General features: G+C 39.8%; 1 protein-coding gene across 4 annotated transcripts in view; it reads right to left on the bottom strand.

Annotated features, from left to right (window-relative positions):
- DHRSX (dehydrogenase/reductase X-linked) overlaps positions 1-16,924 on the bottom strand; it is an 863,646-nt gene that overhangs the window by 217,769 nt on the left and 628,953 nt on the right. For all 4 annotated transcript variants that reach the window (XM_073616402.1, XM_073616400.1, XM_073616401.1 and 1 more), the window contains exon 5: positions 1,195-1,402. In XM_073616402.1, the coding sequence (XP_073472503.1) occupies positions 1,195-1,402 (208 nt within the window). The remainder of the gene's footprint in view (positions 1-1,194; positions 1,403-16,924) is intronic.

Genomic DNA, 16,924 nt, shown 5'->3' with positions numbered 1-16,924 from the left:
ACATGATAATGTTATAATGTCTGGTAGAAGTGTTATATCTGTGCATAACAGAAATGTTTAGTAGCAGGTAGCTGGTGGTTATTTTGCAAAAATTGTTTTGATTGTTGGTCATCACAAAGAACCCTTATTCTAAGAAAACTCTTTTTGGTCCGCCACTGAGTTAGTTAGTGGGAGTAAGACCTAGGGTGAAAGCAGGGTTGTGTAGCGAAGGGGCCAGGGGGCCATGGGGAGGCTGGAAAATTGTCGGTCTAGTCTTGCCCGGCAACCGCATCAAGTGGTCAACTCTGTTCATCTGCTTCCTTTATTTGCTCTATGTGTCCTCTTAAGAGTATGTAAAGGAAGATCCCTGAAAAATTGTTTGGCTATGGCAGCTGGGAGGGGAATTGACTGTGCATAAAATTTGGTATAGAAATTTTAAAATTCCCTGTTTTTTCGTGGTTGTGCCTGTACGTACGCACAGTTTTGGAATAGCTGAATTGAATGGTTTGGGTGATAGTTTTTTCAGTAACAGAGTGCTAGTTTTGTCACCTAATGTATAAAGATTGTGTCTCATTTGAGTGTTTTTTCTGCCTTTGTAGTTAGACTAAGATTCTGAGTCATATGGACTGCTTTGATTTCTGTTCTTAAGTCTTTTTTTGGGATGTCATCTTTGTTGTTTATGAAAGAGCGCAAACTCTCTTTCTCTTTGTTTAATAGTTGACTCTCGCATTTGTTTTGCCCTATGTGCTATTTGTATTAGTTTGCCTCTGATATTGCCTCTGATGGGGAATGATCAGACCAAGGTATCAATAGTATTTAGGCATCAGTAATATACAGGGGCACAGGAGAAAGCGTGAATAGGTGGTCTATGCGTAAGAAAAAGTTATGTATATGGGGGTGGAATGTATAACTCCCACGTGCTAAGGTTACATTCCCTCCAAATATCTATGAATCTTTTTACTTTTTGTTGAATTTCTTTCCTCTTTAGCCCAACATTTTTATATGGGGGTGGGGATCCTACTAACAGGTGGACCTTGCATTTACATGCAAGATGCACTTTAAGGTGTGCTAACTTTCCCAGAAGGATACCTGGATTACAATGAATTAACATTTTATTTTACCTTACAATATGTATAGGTCTGCCTGTACATTATTAGTGATGTTCAGTCAGTCAACAATAAGTATTGTTGATAAACAGCGCTTCATTAAAAATACCTTGTTTGCAGGTCATCAAAATTCAATTCTCCATTAAAATGGGTGGCTGATGATACTGTAACAACACGAGTATTAAAATAAGGGGTTCCAGATTTCCGCATAGTATCCAGCAGGAGGTTTGTCAGTAGGAAATGGCCCAAAAAGTTCAAGCCAAAGTGTGTCTCAAAACCATCTTCTGTTTTGCTTTCAGGTACCAGCATCACTCCAGCTACCGAAGACAGAAAATAAGAGAAGTGATAAGCTAGTATATGTCCACAATGTTAACACAATGTAAATATACAGTTAGGTCCTTATACAGTATATTTGGACACAGGCACAATTTTCATACTTTTGGCTCTGTATGCCACCAGAATAAAATTAAACAAAACAATCCAAATTAATTTGAAGTGCAGACTTTCAGCTTTAATTCAAGGGGTTGAATATAAATATCAAGTACAAATTTTAGAAACTGCAACCATTTTTTTGCACAGTCCCCCATTTTCAGGGGCTCAAATGTAATAGAACAAATGAATACAATCCTAAATAAAATGTTAATTTTCAATATTTAGTTGAGAATCCTTTACTGGCAATGACTGCCTGCAGTCTGAAAACCATGGGCATTACCAAAGACTGGGTTTCCTCCTTTCTGATGCTTTGCCCGGCTCTAACTGCAACTGTGTTCAATTGTTCAGTGTTTCTGGCTCTTTCTGTCTTTAGTTTTGCCTTCAGCAAGTGAAATGCATGCTCATTTGGGTTGAGATCAGGTGATTGACTCGGCCATTGCAGAATATTCCACTTCTTTTTCTTCAAAAGCTCCTGGGTTGCTTTTGCAGTGTGTTTTGGATCATTGTCCATCTGTACTGTAAAGCGCCATCCAATCAACTTTGCTGTATTTGGCTGAATCTGGGCTGACAGTATATCTCTAAACACTGCAGAATTCATCCGGCTGTTTCTGTCTTCAGTCACATCATCAATAAACACCAATGACCCAGATGACGATGTGTGCTTTGGATCATGAGCTGTTCCAAGCCTTCTCCACACTTTTTTCTTCCCGTCATTCTGGTACAGATTAATCTTAGTTTCATCCATCCAAAGAATGCTTTTCCAGAATTGGTCTTGTTTACACCTTGTGGTGAACCCTCTTTATTTTCTCTTGTGAAGTCTTCTCTTGATTGTAGACTTTGACAATGATACGCCCACCTCCTGGAGAGTGTCCTTCACTTGTCTGGATGTTGTGAATGTTTTCTTCTTTACCAAGGAGAGGATCTTGCTATCATCCACCACTGTTGTCTTTCGTGGACGTCCAGGCCTTTTTATATTGCTGAGCTCACCAGTGCATTCTTCTTTCCTCAGAATGTACCAAACTGTTGATTTGGCCACTTCTAATGTTGCTGCTATCTCTCTGATGGATTTGTTTCATTTTTGAAGCCTTATAATGGCCTTTTCTACTTGCATGGACAGCTCCTTTGAACGCATGATGTAGGTTCACAGCAATAGATTCCAAATGCAAATTCCACACTTAGAATTTACTCCAGACCTATCACCTGCTTAATTTATGAGGAAATAAAGAAGGAGTAGCCCACACCTGGCCATGAAACAGCTTTTGATTCAATTGTCCAATTACTTTTGGTCTCTTAAAAAAGGGGGTGGCTATTTCTAAGAGCTGTCATTCCTAAACCAAAATTGTGCCTGTGTCCAAATATATATAGACCTAACTGTATTTGAACACAAGACAGCATGATATTGGCCTTGGCAGAAATGCACATATCTTTCAAATTTCCTCTTCTAGGTTGACAACACAGTGCCTTTGCTGCACTGAAATGTCAAGAAATGGTGTTAGCCTCAAATTTGTAACATAGGGGGTAGGTGTTCTAAACTCAAAGGGAAAAACTGACAGGGCTAATAAGACTGAAGCATGCATAGGACAGCTCTGGATTTCAGACAAGAGCAACAGGGGTTTTTTTTGCACTTACTGAACAGATAACATAAAACATTGTCAATTATATATTTAACAGACCAAACAAGGAGTAGATGGAAGTTCATTGTTAGGGTTTACATCTACATGGTTACATTAACAAATTTTAGGACTATTCAATATGCACTTCATAACTCACTAATAATGCAAATACCCAAACAGTAAATCATGTGGCTGTAACTCATGGGAGTTGACTTACCGATAAAGCACTGTAAATTTAATAAAGTGAATGTTAATGGAGCTCAGGAACTATGATGAAGCTGTGTTTGTTTAAGATTTTTATTTAACTAATCATGTTTAATCAAAAATGTTTTTTTTTACATTTTTCTCACGTATTGTTTGGTATTCAAAGGGTTCACCTCATTCATTAACAGTCAGTTTGCTTAGTAAATTAACCCCAGTAAATAAAGCATGCAGGCAAGGTCTAGAGACTCAAATGTTTTTCGTCTAAAACTGGGGTCTCCAAACTTTCTAAATAAAAGGCCAATGTATTGTTCTTCGGACTTTAGAGGGACTGGACTGTGGACAGAGGGAGTGGAAATTTTTCTGGCATCAGTGGAAGAAAACACTTCCTCATATGATATTGAGGGAGGAATTGTACCTCGTGGTTGGTATCATTTGGAGGGATGGTGCCCCATTATTGGTATCATTGGGAGGGAAAGTGCCCCATCCTTGCTATCAGTGGGAGGAATAGTGCCACATTGTTGGCATCATTGGGAGGAATAGTGTCTCATCATTGGTATCAGTGGAAGGAATTGTGGCTCATTATTGGTATCATTGGGAAGAATAGTGTCCCATCTTTGATATCAATGGGAGGAATAGTGCCCCATTGTTGGTATTATTGAGAAGAACAATGGGAGGAATAGTGCCCCATCACTGATATCAGTGTAAGACATAGTGCCCCATCACTGGTGTCAGTGGAAGGAATAGTGCCCTATTGCTGGTGTCAGTGGGAGGAATAGTTGATTACCTGCTCTGTGTAATGGTTTTGCACAGAGCAGCCCTAATATCCTCCTCTTCTGGTGTCCCCTGCTGACGCTCCTGGCTCCTCCCCCCTGCTGAGTGTCCTATGGGGGTAATCATGCGTGCTCGATCCCAAGCAGCTTGCGTCTATTCAGACACACAGCCTGGTCCGGCCCCGCCCCACTGACAGATTTTGATTGACAACAGCAGGAACCAATGGCTTCTGCCACTCTCAGCCAAGCCTCTGAAAGAGAATGCATTAAGGTACAAACAAAAACTTTTACCTTTACAACCACTTTAGGCTAAAAGTGATTTCTCTGTGAAGGTGAAGCGGTCCATCATCTTAGAACACTAACAAAAAACTGAGGACTCACGGAGTCTGGAAAGGGTATAGAGGAGGCACCCAGTGGGAATGTTGTTGAAAGCTTGCCAGTGTTCAATAACCTAAAGTTAGGAGCCCATAACCTAAGGTCAGTGAACACTTTACAAAAAAGGAGTCCACTGCCCCCACCTATAACTGGCCATTGCAGTAAGCAGCATTGGAAAGCAACATATGATTGAAAAAAGTAAAGGATAAGTCCAAGGAAAACTCCAAGCTTATTTACCGACCAGCCCGCAGACAACCAAATCAACTTGTCTAACAGTATGCATTAAAAACAGGAGTTTAGTCTGCACACATTTGCAAATACATGCATAAGCTATAGAGACCCACCAAGGCACCTTGGTATCTGTAATCCTATCACTAACGGATGAGCGACTCCACAATGGAAGCACATGCATTCTGATAGATAGATGGAGGGCAGATGGACTGAAGGTAGCCCACCCCTTCTTAAAGGTACAGGGGCACACTGAACACCCAGCACATAGCACAATGGCTGCAAAGGTGTCAGTGCGTTGCCTGAACAATATAAAGACTAAACCCCTGTTTTTAACGCATGCTGTTAGAAAGGTTGATTCAGTTGTCCGCGGACTGGTTGGTAAGTAAGCTTGGAGTTTTCCTTGGATTTATCCTTGGCTTTTTTCTATCATATGTTGCCATCCAATGCTGCTTACTGCAATGGCCAGTTATAGGTGGGGCAGTGGACTCCTTTTTTTGTAACACTGTTATATTGGTCAGGCAACGCATTGACACCTTTGCAGCCATTGTGCTATGTGCTGGGTGTTCAGTGTGCCCCTGTACCATTAAGAAGGGATGGGCTCCCTTCAGTCCATCTGCCCTCCTTGTATCCATCAGAATGCATGTGCTTCCATTGTGGAGTCACTCATCAGTTAGTTATAGGACTACATACCAGGGTGCCTTGGCAAGGCTCTGTAGATTACGCATGTATTTGCAAATGTGTGCAGACTAAACGCATGTTTTTAACGCATAATGTTAGACAGGTTGATTCGGTTTTCCTGGGGCTGGTTGGTAAGTAAGCTTGGAGTTTTCCTTGGATTTATCCTTGGCTTTTTTTCTATCAGTGAATACTTTGCCTGTGTCCTGTACTGTACAATTAAGCTATGTAGATATGTATTTAAATACATGGAATTTACAGTTCTACTAATGTCCAATTATGAATTTCTGAAAGAGAACATTTTCTTTTCTGTAGAATACAAGAAACCATCAGTCAAATCTGCTTTCATGTCTTACCGTAACCAAGATGTTCAAATATTACCACGGCTGACCGCCATTTGATGAGATTGCTTAAGGTACAAGCAATATCATACATCCAAAAGGCACCACTGAGCAGCAAATCTATTTTAACACATAATAATGGCATATTAGCTCCATTGCATGGAGTTATGCACATTGTCCACTAACACAAATCAATTATACATGATATATGATACTATGTGGTCATGGTCAAAATGACTTACTGAAACAGGAAGAAATAACATACGCCAATGTCACCTTCACTTTAGATTTATGTAAAATGACAGCTCTTCTGAAGGAATTAGGAAAGCTAGTATTTTCTGACCACAGGGCTCTCTGTGTAACTGGTCAATTGATCAATAGGTTGAATTTGAATATATTGGTAAGATGACATTATCACAGGGAAGGAAATGCTTCAAAGCATTAATACCTGTAGAAATACATGTCATAAAGACTAGATATCTTATAATCAGCCTTATTAGTAAGTAGTAAAGAGTAGCAGTCTGTAGAATTATTATGTAGTGACATTCAAAGATTTCTTGATTTCTCACTGAACCTAAGAAAAATAACTTAAATGTCCCCTAAATATGGGATACAGTGCTTTGAAATTAACCATATAGATGTTTAGACAGGAAATGAAGGGTATTTGCCATACATTAGTTCACTCCAGGATTCAGGGGTCTGGTGACACTCTACAAATAGTGATGATCAGACATGTCTGAGCTTGATTTATGAGCAATTTTACAATTAAGCAATACCCATTGAAGCCTGTGTGTGTTTAAGGCAGGGGTCTCAAACTGGTGGCCCTCCAGCTGTTGCAAAACTACAAGTCCCATGAGGCATTGCAGCTGACAGTTACAAGCATGACTCCCACAGTCAGAGGCATTTTGGAACTTGTAGTTTTGCAACAGCTGGAGGGCTGCCAGTTTGAGACCCCTGGTTTAAGGTGTTTTTTTTTTTTTAATTCTGGGCATTTGTAAAGTTAATAAGCAAGTCATTGTGAAACAAAAGACATGGGAAGCTAGGCACTGCTACTGGGGACATGTACAGTTGCAATAAAAAGTATGTGAACCCTTTTGGAATTATATGGATTTCTGCACAAATTGGTCATAAAATGTGATCTGATCCTCATCTAAGTCACAAAATTAGACAATCACAGTCTGCTTAAACTAATAACACACAAAGAATTAAATGTTACCATGTTTTTATTGAACACACCATGTAAACATTCATAGTGCAAGTGGAAAAAAGTATTTGAACCCTTGGATTTAATAACTGGTTGAACCTCCTTTGGCAGCAATAACTTCAACCAAACGTTTTCTGTAGTTGCAGATCAGACGTGCACAAGGGTCAGGAGTAATTCTTGACCATTCCTCTTTACAGAACTGTTTCAGTTCAGTAATATTCTTGGGATGTCTGGTGTGAATCGCTTTCTTGAGGTCATGCCACAGCAACTCAATCGGGTTGAGGTCAGGACTCTGACTGGGCCACTCCAGAAGGCGTATTTTCTTCTGTTTAAGCCATTCTGTTGTTGATTTACTTCTATGCTTTGGGTCATTGTCCTGTTGCAACACCCATCTTCTGTTGAGCTTCAGCTGGTGGACAGATGGCCTTAAGTTCTTCTGCAACGTGTCTTGATAAACTTGGGAATTAATTTTTCCTTTGATGATAGCAATCCGTCCAGGCCCTGATGCAGCAAAGCAGCCCCAAACCATAATGCCCCCACCACCATACTTTACAGTTGGGATGAGGTTTTGATGTTGGTGTGCTGTGCCTCTTTTTCTCCACACATATTGTTGTGTGTTTCTTCCAAAGAACTCAACTTTGGTTTCATCTGTCCACAGAATATTTTGCCAGTACTGCTGTGGAACATCCAGGTGCTCTTGTGCAAACTGTAAATGTGCAGCAATGTTTTTTTTGGACAGCAGTGGCTTCCTCTGTGGTATCCTCCCATGAAATCCATTCTTTTTTCTAGTATATGCCAGAGACTTTTGTAAGTCTTTAGCTGACACTCTAGGATTCTTCTTCACCTCATTGAGCAGTCTGCGCTGTGCTCTTGCAGTCATCTTTACAGGACGCCCACTCCTAGGGAGAGTAGCAACAGTGCTGAACTTTCTCCATTTATAGACAATTTGTTTTACCGTGGACTGATGAACAGCAAGGCTTTTGGAGATACTTTTATAACCCTTTCCAGCTTCATGCAAGTCAACAATTCTCAATCGTAGGTCTTCTGAGAGCTCTTTTGTGCGAGGCATCATTCACATCAGGCAATGCTTCTTGTGAAAGGCAAACCCAGAACTGGTGGGTGTTTTTTATAGGGCGGGGCAGCTGTAACCAACACCTCCAATCTCATCTCATTGATTGGACTCCAGTTGGCTGACACCTCACTCCAATTAGCTCTTGGAGATCTCATTAGTCTAGGATTCACATACTTTTTCCACCTGCACTGTGAATTTTTGCATAGTGTGTTCAATAAAAACATGGTAACATTTCATTCTTTGTGTGTTATTAGTTTAAGCAGACTGTGATTGTCTATTATTGTGACTTAGATGAAGATCAGATCACATTTTATGACCAATTTGTGCAGAAATCCATATCATTCCAAAAGGGTTCACATACTTTTTATTGCAACTGTATTAGTACTAAAATATAAAAAAAAAAAATGGGGAGAGGGCTTTTTAAGGCAGTTTCAAGGGCAATATGGAAAATATACAAACCTACCCCATTAAGCAAAATAAAATACAGACAAGGGGATTTAATAAAGTTTATTTTTTGGCAGTATGGACCTTTAAAATAGCCTGCTCCAGGTTAGAAAATCCATGCTATCAGTTTCAGTAGCTTTACTGAAATGTGTGGCAGATTCAGGCAGTTTTTAATAGCACCACGTTTACAAAGTGGTGCTATTACTGTACCAAATTAAAAAATAATTACCTCTGGTTTTTCTATAACTCGAAATAATTAACATCAACACTAAATTGGCTTGCAGAGGCAGGCAGAGTGCCTGTCTTTGTACGCTGGGTAGCAGAGTGGTGCGTGAGACACTAGTTGCTCCTTAGGTCTGCTTTCTACTTGTGATTGACAGCAGGAAGTAGGCTGATCCCATAGCCAATAACAGGATGTCTTTTGACTATGGCTTTACACACTGCCTGCTGTCAATCACAAGGGGAGCAGACCCAATGGGGAAATAGGGTTTGTAAATTCCCATCAGGCTCTGCCCACCCTGCTACAAAGCTCCTGGGCTGCTGTGCTGTCTGTGTGACTGCTGCAGTGGTTGGGAGGGAGCTCAGTTGCACTAACAACAGTGTGGCCCTATGGATACTCGGGCCTCAGTGCGCACATCCAATAGGTACATGAAGGTACATGGTACATGAATCTGGCATCCGCACCCTGTGGAGGCATAACAGGACTGTTACTGTTCTTTATTATTTGCCCTGAGTATCTCTTCCTACACAGAATTTTCAGCTCTCCCTAACAGCACAACACACACTGACAACACAGCCACACCAGGAGATGGAATTTCATTTGGTTTTGATCCTGCATGCCATTGAAGAACTGTGGCATGTTTGTGCAAGATCAAGGGTGCCATCATTAGGTACTGAAGACTGAAGATGGAGCGCAGGATGGAACATATGGAAAATAATATTCATGGGCATGGGTGAAGTTCCTCTTTAAATACATATATGTTTGAGTTGATTTGACTGGTACAGGATTTCTGTTTGTCCACCCTTTTTGAGATTTACACAGCCCTGTCAAACAGCAAAGCCATGTTGGTGATCTGAATTTTCTTTACTGCAGTTAAGCAATACAACTAGTTCACCTCCCTGCAGCCTGTGATTAGACAGCAAAATAGATATAGCAACAGACAGATAAGAAAGCACTTTGCTTTCTCTTTCTGCCAGCATCTTCCTCCTCCCAGCACATGTAGCAGAACTAATCAAATCCTAATGCTGCCACTTCCTCTCCTAATCTAGGTTCTACTGTATAGGTGATTACAAGTGGTTGATACAAAGTCACATTTAAGTACGCCCACAGGATTTAAAAATACATGACTGAATTTATATATTTTAAGTATCTGTTTGGAGTTTAGCTTTAAATAATCAGTTTGATTGAAACTTGATAGAACCCCTAGTAAAACTCGATATGACCCACAAAATTCAAACAGTTGGTTTAGAAATTCCCGACAAGAGATTTTTTTAATTCTATTTTGAAGCAATTCTGCAATTCTTTGAGGACATGGATTGCCAGGTCAGTCCATCTAAATCTCTCTGTGAACTAATAATTCAGTGTTAAATCTTTCAGCAAAATATTCATACCTCAGCCCCACCCTTCCTTTTCAGAGCGATATACCTCTGAGGTAGGACAGTATAGAATGACTCCATCTAGCAATAAGAAACTATTAAAAACAAGTTGACTTTCTGACATTAGCATTATGAAAATCTTTCCCGGATTGCATATCCAGTTCTGTTTAGGATGTTATTCACTGCCTGAAATTGCCTTTGAAGACTCGTGTTTAAGTAAGTGCCATCATTTTATACAAAAAGACCTAAATTTATAAGCTCCATGAAGAAAAAACAATTTTATGTGCCAGCTATTGGGTCTTGGAAAATGATGAGTTGGAATTTCCACCATGTAATGAGATTTAATAATGCAGAAAGTTTTAGTGTTCTAGTAGGGGGAAAAGGCAATCAAATAAATAATTACTAAATACATTGAGAATACATCTTTTTATGTATTATTGTATGGATATAGCCTGTTTAGCAAGAGAGCAGTAAATCACTGCAGCATATGCACCCTCACTGGTTAAATAATCAAGGTCTACTGGTAGAGACAATTTTGATGAAAGCGATTATGCAGCCAAAGCTTTCTACAAGACTGGCTGTGAAGTGACTCATTGTGATATTTGAGGGCATCCCGATGTCTTTTTAATATGCATCACTCTGCAGGAAAAAGATTACCCACTATTTTCTTTTCTGCTTAATGTAGATACAGGTAAATTACACATTAGACAATAATGCACCACATCGTAAATCAGCACTAGACTGCCAAAGACTCTTACTTGCTTCATAGAAATTTTTAATTTACACCTATTGAGTGTAAATAAAAATTTGCAGGCAGTAATAAAAAGAGGTGTGCTGCAGCTTCAATTACAAGTGTAAAGCACAAGTAAGCCCAGTATATGGTCTGGGATGGCATGTGCTTACTGCCAATATGGGGCTATTAGAGTAGTAAATGGCTCTGCTTGAGTTTGATTTTTGTACAGCAAATCTTGTTCAAGGTTAAGTGACCTTGAACTTAGGGGTGACTGCCATTAAAGTCAATGTGGTGTGAATCTTGTTAAGTCTGGCTGGCCATGTTTCAGCTTATGGGAAAACTACTTTCAAAAAAGGCACGGAAGCAGGGCATTGCCATGGGGGACATGCACGAAATATACATAGAATAAAGATTGTTTTCATGCAGTTTTGAGGGCAACATTGAAAATGCAGAATTTAAAAAAAAACTTGCTTGTGAGATGCCTTAAAGTTGTGCATGGTGTTAGAGAACAGTATGTTTTTCACTGACAGTCTCAGCGACAGCTCACATTGGCTGGGCATATTAGACTATGGTTTTTTTATTGTTGTCTTTTTACATTTAGCTTGGCTTACAAACAGCAACAGAGTCATTCTATTTTTTTTTTAATAGCTTAGCAGTGTCACATGCTTTTTTATGAAATGTTAACAAACCTGGTCCAACCAGCAGATAGAAATTGGCCAGTAGTAATGCTGTGGTTGTCCCTGTTCTCACTGATGCAAACCTGTTCTACCGCTGGCCAATTTCTATCAAACACTCATTAAGAATTAGTAGGCCATAGATGATAAGGAAGTGTAAAACTGGCCACTTTCTCTCTGCTATCAGAAGGGATGAACATTGCTTGTGATAGCATGGGCAGTAACAGGTACTCTTTACGGAGACATATGGGGTCTATTAGACCCCAGATCTCTCCTCTGCCCTTAAAAGCATCTGATCAAACTGAGACCAGTTTTATCAGATGCTTTCACAAGCCAGTAATTGCTTGTTTTCATCCTGGTGAAACTGGAAGTGACAAAATACTTGTCGCTTCCGTTTTTTTAGACCATAGAGATGATCGGGACATTGTAGTCCTCTGCCATCTCTATGGTAAGGCGGCAGAACCACCGGCTTCAGTCCTGGGCCCCCCTCCCGTGGGATGAGAGAGCCCGTAAAGGCAGCAAAAGGCGGCGTGAGGGAACCCCTTCCTTCACATGTAAAAGCAATCCAGCTGCTATTTAGCTGCTAGGATTGCTTTTTACATTTAAGAGCATTACAGGCAGAAAAAAAAATATGTGGATGATGCCTGCAGCTGCAGGCATCATCCAGGTATCACCATTGAACGTCCAGGACATCATATAACGTCCTGTGGGCAGGCACTGGTTAAGGATAGTAGGCCTAACTGGTGTATGCCTAACCTTTTATTTCTCTATAAAGATAGGACAGTGTAGTGAATGTAAGTGAGATAATGTAAGATGGATTAGGTGCATTTGGTTCTCATGCTTAGCTTTTTTTTTTCTTTTAAATATGCTCAGTTTTGAGCACCCCAAACTTAAAAAAGGTACCCGATCAACATGAAATAAAAAGAGAAAAAAACAACATTTCTATATGACCAGTTACTGCCTGTAACACGATCCGTGAATGGGGGAGAGGATACTATGACTGATCAGACTCTCCCCACTGCAGGGGGAGGAAGGAGTGGTTGTATCAGTCTTGCAGACTATCTGTACTGCTGTCCCGCCAGAAGCTGTTACCATAATTCAGAGACAAAGAAGGAGTCATTCATGCAGTGAAGATTTCTCTAGGATCCAGCTGCCTGCACAGCATGGGACATACTCCATTAGAGGTAAGTGGTGTGACTAAAACAGTAGGATTCTTTCTTCTTTTTTTTTTTGCTAAATTTTAGCTTGTGTGTGAGGAAGTTGTGGACCCATTCAAACCTTGAAGAAGAAATGTTGGTGAACGGTTCCTTGGGGATAAAGGAATATTTATACCTCTCTTGTAAAATGATTTATATACAGAAGTGACAAAGTTGAAGGACTATGCAATTTTATTCAATTGTGCCATAGTGGTAAATTTACTAAAACTGGGGAGTGCAACAACTGGTGCAGCTGTGTATGGTAGCCAATCAGCATCTAAATTCAGCTTGTTCAATGAAACTTTGACAAACAAAAATCTGTTAAACACGCTAAATGGGGGCAAGTGATTAAGCGCGATCATCAAGGATATTGTGTAGCCATATGTTTGTGATACTCGGTTTGTGGATACCACAAACAATAGGACAACTGCTTGATGCTTGTGCCCTACCTCCTCTGGTTATTCCTCTCCCACTGGGGGTCTAGGGGGTCCTTTCTACTGTTACACTATATTCTTTTTTGACAGCGTCTGTACAGGATATCACCTCATGTCTCCTAATGAAGCACAATGAGAAATGTGTATAGCTGTGACCATCAGTGTACTACCCATGATCAAACCTTTTGTTGCTTTCAGTGATATACCAATGTAAATGGGTAATTCAGTTTTCAAAATATAGCAATTATGGGCTGCCCAGATATTCCACTGTATAATCATGAGAGATTATACTAAATATATTTTTTGTGGTATTTTTATCTTTAAAATGTTGTATATGACTATGTAAATACAGTACAGTGAAAATAACTTTAACAGTTATAAAACAAGGTGTTTTTTTTCTTTCGAGAGAATTTATTTTGGGTGGTGGTGATATTGGTGGTGCTCTGTTATACTCTTTTGTCTATTCTTTATCAGCCTCTCAAAGAATAACTCTTATTTTATTTCACAGAGCGGGTCTCCTGGATGATTCTGGCTTTGCCAGCTGTTCTCAGGCCCTGGGAGATCTTGTTCGTCTACTCTGGAGGTGTTTCAATATTGGAAAGAACATTGAAGAGGTGTTGTAAAACATATTAACAATGTCTTCAAAGCAAATATTGTGTGCATTTCATACACGCATATTCTTGAGCATTTAGATGTTTCAGAAAGTCAAGATTTAAAATAGTTATGCTCTTGGCAAACAGACCCTCAATTAATGATGAAGTTCAAAGTCTAAATCAGGATATGAACAAAGAGCCAGTTGGCAGGTATCTTGGAATGCACTTCAGCAGCACTCCATGAGAGAGAAGCAGACTCTAATAGAAAAATGGAACATAAAGAAGGTGCTTCTAAGTGCAGTAAATCAAGACTTTAATATTCCAAAAAATGGTTTAAAACGCTTACAAGAGATGATAAATACTGAGCAAGAAGATCTCCCATAACAGTTCTTGCAGTGTGTCTCACTACCAACCAGCAGTGTCAGGAATGCAGAAAGAATTGTCGCCCATAGGGTTAAGAAGGACCAGCTAGTGCACATGCGCCTAAAACGTGTCACCCCAACCCCCCCCCAGACATCAAATCCGAGTGCTTTGACGTCACATCCGCTGGTCGGTAGTGAGACATACTGCAAGGACTGTTATGGGAGATCTTCATGCTGGGCTTCTCTTCTTACATTGATGAGCCTGTTTATTTATCATCTCTGGTAAGTGTTTTTAACCATTTTTTGGCATATTAAAGTCTTGCAAACCACGTCCAAGAGGCACCAATATTAAAGTCGCACTACATAATCGCACTGCAAATCGAGTGAACAGCGCATCACAGTAGTGTAAACCAATCTTAGAGTTTAATAGATGTCACATGTTTACATTTAGTTGTACTGTTATTTATTTCATTAACCGCTTGCCGACCACCGCACACAAATGTGCGTCGGCAGAATGGCGCAGGCAGGCAAATGGGCGTACCTATACGTCCCTTTAATTTTGCAGCCTATCAGGCGCGCGCGCGCCGCAGGAGTGTGCCCACGGGTCCCAGGAACTCGATGTTCGCCGGCGGCCTGTGATTGCGGTGTAGAGAGGTAGAACGGGGAGATGTCTTTGTAAACAAGGGATTTCCTTGTTCTGCCTTGTAACATGACAGAGATCCACTGCTCCCCGTCATCGGGAGCAGTGATCGATGTCATGTCAGTGGTAGCCCATCCTCCCTACAGTTAGAACACCTCCCTATGACACATTTAATCCCTTGATTGCCCCCTAGTGTTTAACCCCTTCCCTGCCAGTGTCATTTACACAGTAATTAGTGCATTTTTAGAGCACTGATCGCTGTATGAATGTCAATGGTCCAAAAATAGTGTGAAAAGTGTTCGATGTGTCCACCATAATGTCGCAGTCACGATAAAAATCACAGATCGCCGCCATTACTAATAAAAAAAAATTGTAATAAAAATGCCATAAATCTATCCCCTATTTTGGAGACGCTATAACTTTTGCACAAACCAATCAATATACTCTTATTGTGATTTTTTTTACCAAAAATATGTAGAAGAATACATATCGGCATAAACTGAGGAAAAAAATTGTTTTTTTATATATTTTTGGGGGATATTTATTATAGCAAAAAGTAAAGAAAAATGCGTTTTTTTTCAAAATTGTCGCACTTTTTTGTTCATAGTGCAAAAAATAAAAGCCGCAGAGGCAATCAAATACCACCAAAAGAAAGCTCAATTTGTGGGAAAAAAAGGACAACAATTTTGTTTGGGTACAACGTCACACGACCGCGCAATTGTCAGTTAAATCAACGCAGTGCCGAATCGCAAAAAGTGCTCTGGTCAGGAAGGGGGTAAATTCTTCCGGGGCTGAAGTGGTTAATGCCTTTACAACCATTTTAAGTACACAGCAGAAACCGTGCAATACAGGTGCTGTAAGTAGGACAAAGTATTTAGGCTTTATATGGTTGATGCTATCTAATCTGAGATTTAGAATTTAGAATTTTAGACATGGAAAATATTTCTTATTTAATAAATGCACATACAGCTGCAATCGCTTAAATGCACTTGCCAATACTAAGCTACATCATAGTGATTGTGTTTATGTTTTTATAGTATTTTTTTTCTTTTAATACTAATGTACAATAATAAAAATTATTTTAACCACTTGACCTCCGGAAGATTTTACTCCCTTGATGACCAGAGCATTTTTAGCTATTGGGTGCTGTGCTATTTTTTTTTTTTTCAATATTTTTTTCACATAAATAGAGCTTTTTTTAATGGTATTTGATCACCACTGGGTTTTTTCTTTTTTGCAATATGAATAAAAAAATACAGAAAATTTCGAAAAAAAAAACAATATTTTTTACCTTTTGCTATAAAACATATCCAATAAAAAATTTTAAAATCAAATTTCTTCATGAGTTTAGGCCAAATTGTATTGTGCTACATGTCTTTGGTACAAAAGAAAAAATCCCAATAAGTGTATATTATTTGGTTTGCGTGAAAGCTATAGTGTCTGATATACTGTAGATACTGGAATTATTTTTTTTTTCATACTAGTAATAGTGGTGATCAGCGACTTATAGTGGGACTGTGATTTAGGGAATGCCAAAGTGAATCACTCCACAAAATCATATGCCACTGACAAGGACGAACATCAGTAACCTATTATTGATTTGAATATAGAAGAAAGTCAGAATGCCTTGTGAGAATCTACCTAAACCCAAAAATAAAAATGTGATAAATAACAGCTTTCTTTTCTTTCAAGATCTAGTTCATTTAAATGTTACCTGGTAATTCTGCTATATCCAGTCCTAGGATGACAATGCTTACTCACCCTACTGTATCAGAAAAACAGAGTATGGATAAGACTATATGACTCTCCTCTTTTCCATAATATAAAGGGGCATGGTTCTGTAGTACTTATGCCGCGTACACACGAGTGGACTTTTCGACCGGACTGGTCCGACGGTCTATCCGACGGACTTTGGGCGGACTTCCGACGGACTTTCCGAACAAACAGACTTGCCTACACACGATCACACCGAAGTCCAACGGATTCGTACGTGATGACGTACGACCGGACTAAAATAAGGAAGTTGATAGCCAGTAGCCAATAGCTGCCCTAGCGTCGATTTTCGTCCGTCGGACTAGCATACAGACAAGCGAACTTTTTGATAGGAACTGGGTCCGGCGGCATTCCGACGTAAAGACTTGAAATATGTTCCAAATCTAAAGTCCATCAGATTTTCAACCGAAAAAGTCCGCTGCAGGTCCGATGAAGCTCACACACAGTCGAATTGTCCGCCGGACTAGTCCGGTCGAA

The sequence above is a fragment of the Aquarana catesbeiana genome, linkage group LG02 (assembly GCF_042186555.1).
Source record: "Aquarana catesbeiana isolate 2022-GZ linkage group LG02, ASM4218655v1, whole genome shotgun sequence".
Lineage (NCBI taxonomy): Eukaryota > Metazoa > Chordata > Amphibia > Anura > Ranidae > Aquarana > Aquarana catesbeiana.
This window is presented reverse-complemented; position numbering and strand designations above follow the sequence as displayed.